Below are 6,033 nucleotides of genomic sequence, written 5' to 3' on the forward strand. Positions count from 1 at the left end.
GCAACAAGGAAGGCTGGGCAGGTAGTTAACTGGGGCCCCCGAATGAGGGACGGGCCCCCTGAGCCCCGCTGACTCTGTTCAATTCTATGATCAGATGCATAAGAGACTCCAACGACTCTGTGGTGGAGCGTCCCCCGAAGAGGCTCAAAGTCTGGGACCCCACAGAACCTCAAGAAACTTCCCTGACCAGTGAAGAAAGTTTGAAACCGCTCCGGCAGAACAAGCCGCTCTTCAGCTGCTGATCAATAATCAATCATCTCATTAAATACACTTAAAATCTGTTCAATGAAATATGTCTGTCATCAGAATTATCTGTTTTGTTGTTTTTGTAGGTGATACTGCTGATCTGGGGGAGGTGTGTGTGTTTGCCCCTTTGTTAGAGTTTGTGTGTGTGTGGATGTCCCTTTGTTTCACTGTGTGTAGGTGTCTTGAGGTGTTACCGCTGATCTGGGGGAGGTGTATGTGTGCGCCCCCCCCCCCCCTTTGTGTTTCATTGTGAGATCAGTTGTTTTGACAGTTTGTAATTTGTCGTTTTTTGTGTCTTAATTCCTCAGAGGGGATATGTGTCTTTCTGTTGTTATTGTGTGTCCAATTGTTGTTTTGTGTGTCTGTGGTTGTTTTGACTGTTTGTAATTTGGTGTTTTTGTGGGCGGGCAGTCGGAGTGTTAAGGGTCAAACTGTGTTATTTACACAACTTCTTCGTATACCTAGGTAGTGATGCAACATCTCCAGTGGTGGGAAGTAACAAAGTACAATTACTTCGTTACTGTACTCAAGAAGATTTTTCACATATCTGTACTTTACTTAAGTATTTATTTTCCTGACGACATTTTACTTTTACTCTCTACATTTGAACACAAATTTCTTTGTTGTAAGTAACTATAAATAAAAAGAAAACCCAAATACAAACAAATATATTGAAGTTAAATCAAGAAAATGAAAATGTATTTGATGTAAATGTAAATAAAAAATAATTTATCCTGGAAAATAATACAAGAGACACTTGTTTATTCTGTTGTCCCTAGAAGTTGAGCTGTACTATCCCATTACTATTTGAATCTCAGCATCTGGGCTTCAGAAATTGTAAAATTATACATTATATGTACATTTTTGATTGTTTTGCACTTGACCCAATAGGAGCTTGCACGCCCTGGTCCCTCCTCTGACGTGTAAAGACTGAGCCAATTGAAAGCGATGACTTGCGCCTCGTTCAGCCAATGGGAGGACGATCACGCCCACATCCTGTTTCACGGGGTAAATTTAAAGCCACAACAAGGAAGTGGCTGTGTACAGACGAGGCGCGGGATCCAGGGCGTCGTGAGACACAAGAAGCGTGTCCCCGAGACATGCTGAGACAGAAGACACGATGGCGAACCACGTGTGGAAACTAACACGGGACCGAGAAGCCATGGAGCTGTGTGTCCGGCGGGACAGCGACATCTCCGGGGACGAGATCTCCTCCGACAGCGAGTTGTCCTTCGACTCCGAGGCGGAGGAGGACATGTTCCTGGACAGGAAGGACATCAAGTGAGTGTGTGTGTGTGCGCGTGTGTGTGCGCGTGTGTGTGCGCGTGTGTGTGATAATAATAATAATAATAATAATAATAATAATAATAATGCTGTTTTGCTTCGCCGTTCTTTAACAGAGACGAACAGTTTTAGTCAAAGTGTTTGTTTCAAAGTCGAATCTCTCAGTGATTATTCATCTGATGCCGCCAGTTTAGGTCAAAGGCTGTAAACAAAGGTGTGTGTGTGTGTGTGTGTGTGGGTGGGGGTGTGTTGCTGATGATCTGGGCGAGTTGTGTTAGCCCCCCCCTCTTTCTTTCAATGTGAGGCAGTTACCTGTATTAAAAAAAAGTACAAATGCTGAAAAGTTTGATATAGTTTTGTAAATGTGGGTTATTTATTTATCTCCTTAAAGGAGGGAACCATCTGATGTGACCTGGGAGCCAGAGTCTTCACAGCCAGCCAGCAAGCGTCCACGTGGAGAGGAGGAGCAGGACAGCAGGACAAGACCGAGAGGCAGAGGACGGGGGGGCAGCAGCAGAGCCAGGTTGTCCACCAGCACACCTGGAGAGAGGTGGAATGATGTGGACGATCCGGACATCACACCACCACAGCCCACCTTCTGCCCCGCCCAGTCACCAGGACCCCAGCTGGTACGCTCAGCTACCTACACGGCCCTGCAGCTGTTTCAACTCTACTTCACCAGCTCCGTTTTACAGACAATAATTCAAAACACGAATGAGTTTGGCTCGACAGCCAACAGCCGGTGGACTGATGTGACAATGGAGGACATGTTTTCATACATGTCCTTGGTTATTTACATGGGTGTAGTGAAATGCTCTGCACATGCAGATTACTGGCGACAGGATCAACTGTACAACTTGCCGTTCCCCAGACAGGTGATGAGCTGCAGGAAGTTCCTCCGGATCACCAGGGCACTTCACCTCAGCAGCTTGAAGGAGGACGCTGCTAACGAGAAGAAGAGAGGCACAGCCGCCTACGATCGACTCAGCAAAATAAAACCACTCTACGAGGAGATGAGGGAAGCCTGCAAAAGGAACTACCAGCCGAGGCAAGACATTGTCATCGATGAGCGAATGGTTTCCTCCAAAGCCAGCACTGGACTCCCATCGAAGAAGGGCTACAGGCTGTTCGTCCTGGCGGACTCAACGAGCGGTTACACGTGGGACTTCTTTGTCTACGAGGGAAAGCTGCAGGGAAATAGTGGCAACGGGGTCACTTACGATTGTGTGATGGCGTTCCTCGACCCACGGCTGCGGGGCTCGGGCTACAAGCTCTTTGTGGACAATTTTTATACCAGTCCCGCCCTTTTCCTTGACCTCCTTGAGATGAAGGTGTGGGCGTGCGGAACCATCCGCAAGAACAGACTTGGTGTCCCAGAAACCGATGTCCACGTTCTGGACTCAAAATCTCCCCTTGGCAGTATTCGCTGGATCCGGAGGGACTCTGTCCTCTTTGTCCAGTGGCGAGACACGAAGGACTTCTTCATGTGCTCGACCATCCACACGGCCCATTCGGAGGAGACAGTCCAGAGGAAAGTCCAAGGTGCTGATGGGCGGCGGGCAGTGAAGGACATCCCAGTCCCACCAGCAGTGAACGAGTACAACGGGTACATAATATATATATTCACTTATGTTTCATGCCCTTTGAAATGTAATCATTTGTATGCATGATATGTTTATGTTTTGGTGTATTTTTCTCACTGTTGTGTGTTTCTGTCCATCCAGGTGTATGGGTAGAGTGCACGTCTCTGACGGCCAGATGGGATTATACAAGGTCCTCCACAAGACCACCAAGTGGTACATGAAGTTCTTCTACTATTTCATGGACATCGGGATTGTGAATGCCTTTCTCCTCCACAAGGACCTGGCGAAGAGCCGAGGAGCCAGACCTCTGAGCCAGAAGGTCTTCAGGGAGACCCTCATCGAGGAGCTGGCAGAGGCGGGGTCTCCCTCCACATCCACACGTGTACCACCTCCTGCTCCAGTCTCAGTACATCACAGGCCGGTGTATATCACTGGGCACAGCACCAATGGTCGGCTGGCTTGCAGGAAGTGCCACGCAAAGACGCCGGTGAAGTGCCGCTCCTGCAACGTGCCGTTGTGTCTTCTCCCCCATCGTGACTGCTACAACGAGTGGCATGAGGCCCAAAACCTGTAAACTGTTTATATGTGTAAATGTAAATAGTTTGCCGTGCTTTCAATTTACTGTGGATTTGCCTTGGATAGCCGTTTTACAGTTTAAATTAAGTTGTGTTGTCAGTTTGTGTTAATGTTGTCAGCAGACACATGAAGTTGTGAATGCACTTTTTCTCTTGTTAAAGTTACTCCCTGCTCCTCTGCTTTGTGACATCAAAAGTGATAACATGATGTCACCTCCACCTCCATCACTTAACCGGCGTCTTTAAAAAGCCGTGGTCCCGTCTCCGCCTGACCCGCGGTGCCGAGGAGGCGCCGACACACTAATGCTCCAGATCGACACTGAACACGTTCTGTGTTCAACAGGGAGGACGAGGAACTTTCTATTTGTCTGAACTTTCTTTGTCAGGATGGATTTTAAACCACTGAGCGGAACTCGGGTCGTCTGACGGAGTAGGAGAACTTTATATTAATTTAGTGTAAATAAGTGTTATGAGAGAAAATGTAATGCTGAGCAAACCTTAGTCACATGTATGTGGCTACACAGTCTATGAGCCAATGAGGGAAGAGGATTTCAAATGTTCATGTAACTGATTTATTCAAATCATGAAACCAAACAGATTCTTCACATTTAGAATTGAGATGAATTTTGTTGATTCTTTTTTTGTATAGTTTTCCTGTTTCAGTTTAAAATGACTAAAAAACATTTAAACTTGTTTTCCCAGAATCAGTCATTATTTTCTTTTGTGTCATTTTCTCTATTATTCTCGCACTCACATACGCACATCAGCATTCACACACACACCCACACACACACACACACACAACCCTAAAGGACGATCTCCAGGTGCGGGACCGGTTTGCTCCTGAGAGGGCCTGTTTTAGTTTTCCTCCTTCACTCTTTCCCACTACTTTATTATGAAATCCATCATGTCTCTTCCTGTGTGTGTGTGTGTGTGTGGGGGGGGGGGGGGTTGATCTTAATACCTGAAGAAACAAGGATCCACGAATAAACCCTCGTCCCTTTAACTGCTAAGAATACGTCTGACAAAGATGGACACACACACTACAGTGCAGGTCTGAAAACCGTGTATGTGCTTTTAATTTCAAACACTTTCACCCAGCATGCAAAGCTTCTCATTCTGGTGCCCACACCTTTCCAAACGTACACTTGGGGTATTGAACCCTCTGATGTCGGGTCAGCCCGTTTCCTCTGCAGCCCGGTTGCTCCAGCAGGGGGTCGACCTGGGAAGCTGGGAAGTGTCTATGAAGAGATTTCACATACAAAAAAACCCTCATTAGCTAAATGATCCTGAGGATATCCTCTCCGACCACAGACACAGGTAGAGACGCTTGAAGAAGAATGACACAGGAAGGATCCTCACATGAGAGGAACTCCCAGACAGACAAAGTGAGTCAGGAGATAAACTCAGAGTCTGGACAGGGAGAGAAAGAGGAAGTAGAACACAGGCCACATCCATTGAGAGAGATCCTCTCTAACACACCAACAAAATGTCCTTTAGATCAGAGGTCTTCAACAGGGGGTCCGTGACCCCTAGGGGGTCCGCGGAGGTACTGCAGGGGGGTCGCGACATTTTTGGTTGAGACAATTTTTATATTTTTTATAATTGTTCCAACAAATAATTCTCCCACAAATTTAAATGCCTTTAAATTGCATCCACCATATTGTGAGGCTGATACGACCCTATGCCTGACAACCTCTATCTGTCCAAGGTTAGATAAGTTGTGTGCGACCCATCAGGGTCCAACATCTCACTAATGTGGGAGCATGTGTGCCGTCCACAGATGGCTTGAGGATTCACTGTCTCTTCTACATGTATGTTTAAAATAAAAACATGAATCTGTGAATTACTTTAATAGCTCAGGGTTGTATGCAAGATGTATGTTTATAAATGGCAGTGGCATGGCCACCCTGTACCTTGCACATGTTTTAATTAAAAACATGAACATATGAACCTGTGTAATATTTTAATAGTTTAGTATTGAATGCACAATAACAGGAAAGCTATGTTTATACATGGCACTAGGCCCAGTTTAATATAAAACACACTTTTATAGAATATATATAGTAGTGGGTCCCTGCTCCATCTCTCCAGCAGTTTGGGGTCCTTGGCCTGAAAAACGTTGAAGACCCTGCTTTAGATGATCATCGTTTAGACATCAGAAGCTGTGGGACAAGATTCATGTCTTTACTGTTTCCAGTCTGAGGAAAATGTTCCAGTTTTTAATCTTCACTCTCCTTCTTGAGAGCTCTTTCCAGACCTGAGCTGGAGCCCGGACGTTTCCCTGAAATGTTCCAGCGGAGCTGAATATGGATCTTCTCCTGCAGCCTGCTAGTAAAGCATCT

The 6,033-nt window shown here is 46.1% G+C and overlaps 1 protein-coding gene across 1 annotated transcript; it reads left to right on the forward strand.

The window, feature by feature from the left end:
• Positions 1-1,305: 1,305 nt before the first annotated feature.
• LOC133969866 (piggyBac transposable element-derived protein 4-like) lies at positions 1,306-3,734 on the forward strand. Its single transcript, XM_062406570.1, has 3 exons — positions 1,306-1,527; positions 1,922-3,136; positions 3,255-3,734. Exons 1-3 carry the CDS (start codon positions 1,367-1,369, stop codon positions 3,685-3,687), a joined length of 1,809 nt encoding a protein of 602 aa, XP_062262554.1. The 5' UTR covers positions 1,306-1,366; the 3' UTR covers positions 3,688-3,734.
• Positions 3,735-6,033: the final 2,299 nt, after the last annotated feature.

The sequence above is a fragment of the Platichthys flesus genome, chromosome 15 (genome assembly GCF_949316205.1).
Source record: "Platichthys flesus chromosome 15, fPlaFle2.1, whole genome shotgun sequence".
NCBI classification, from domain to species: Eukaryota; Metazoa; Chordata; class Actinopteri; order Pleuronectiformes; family Pleuronectidae; genus Platichthys; species Platichthys flesus.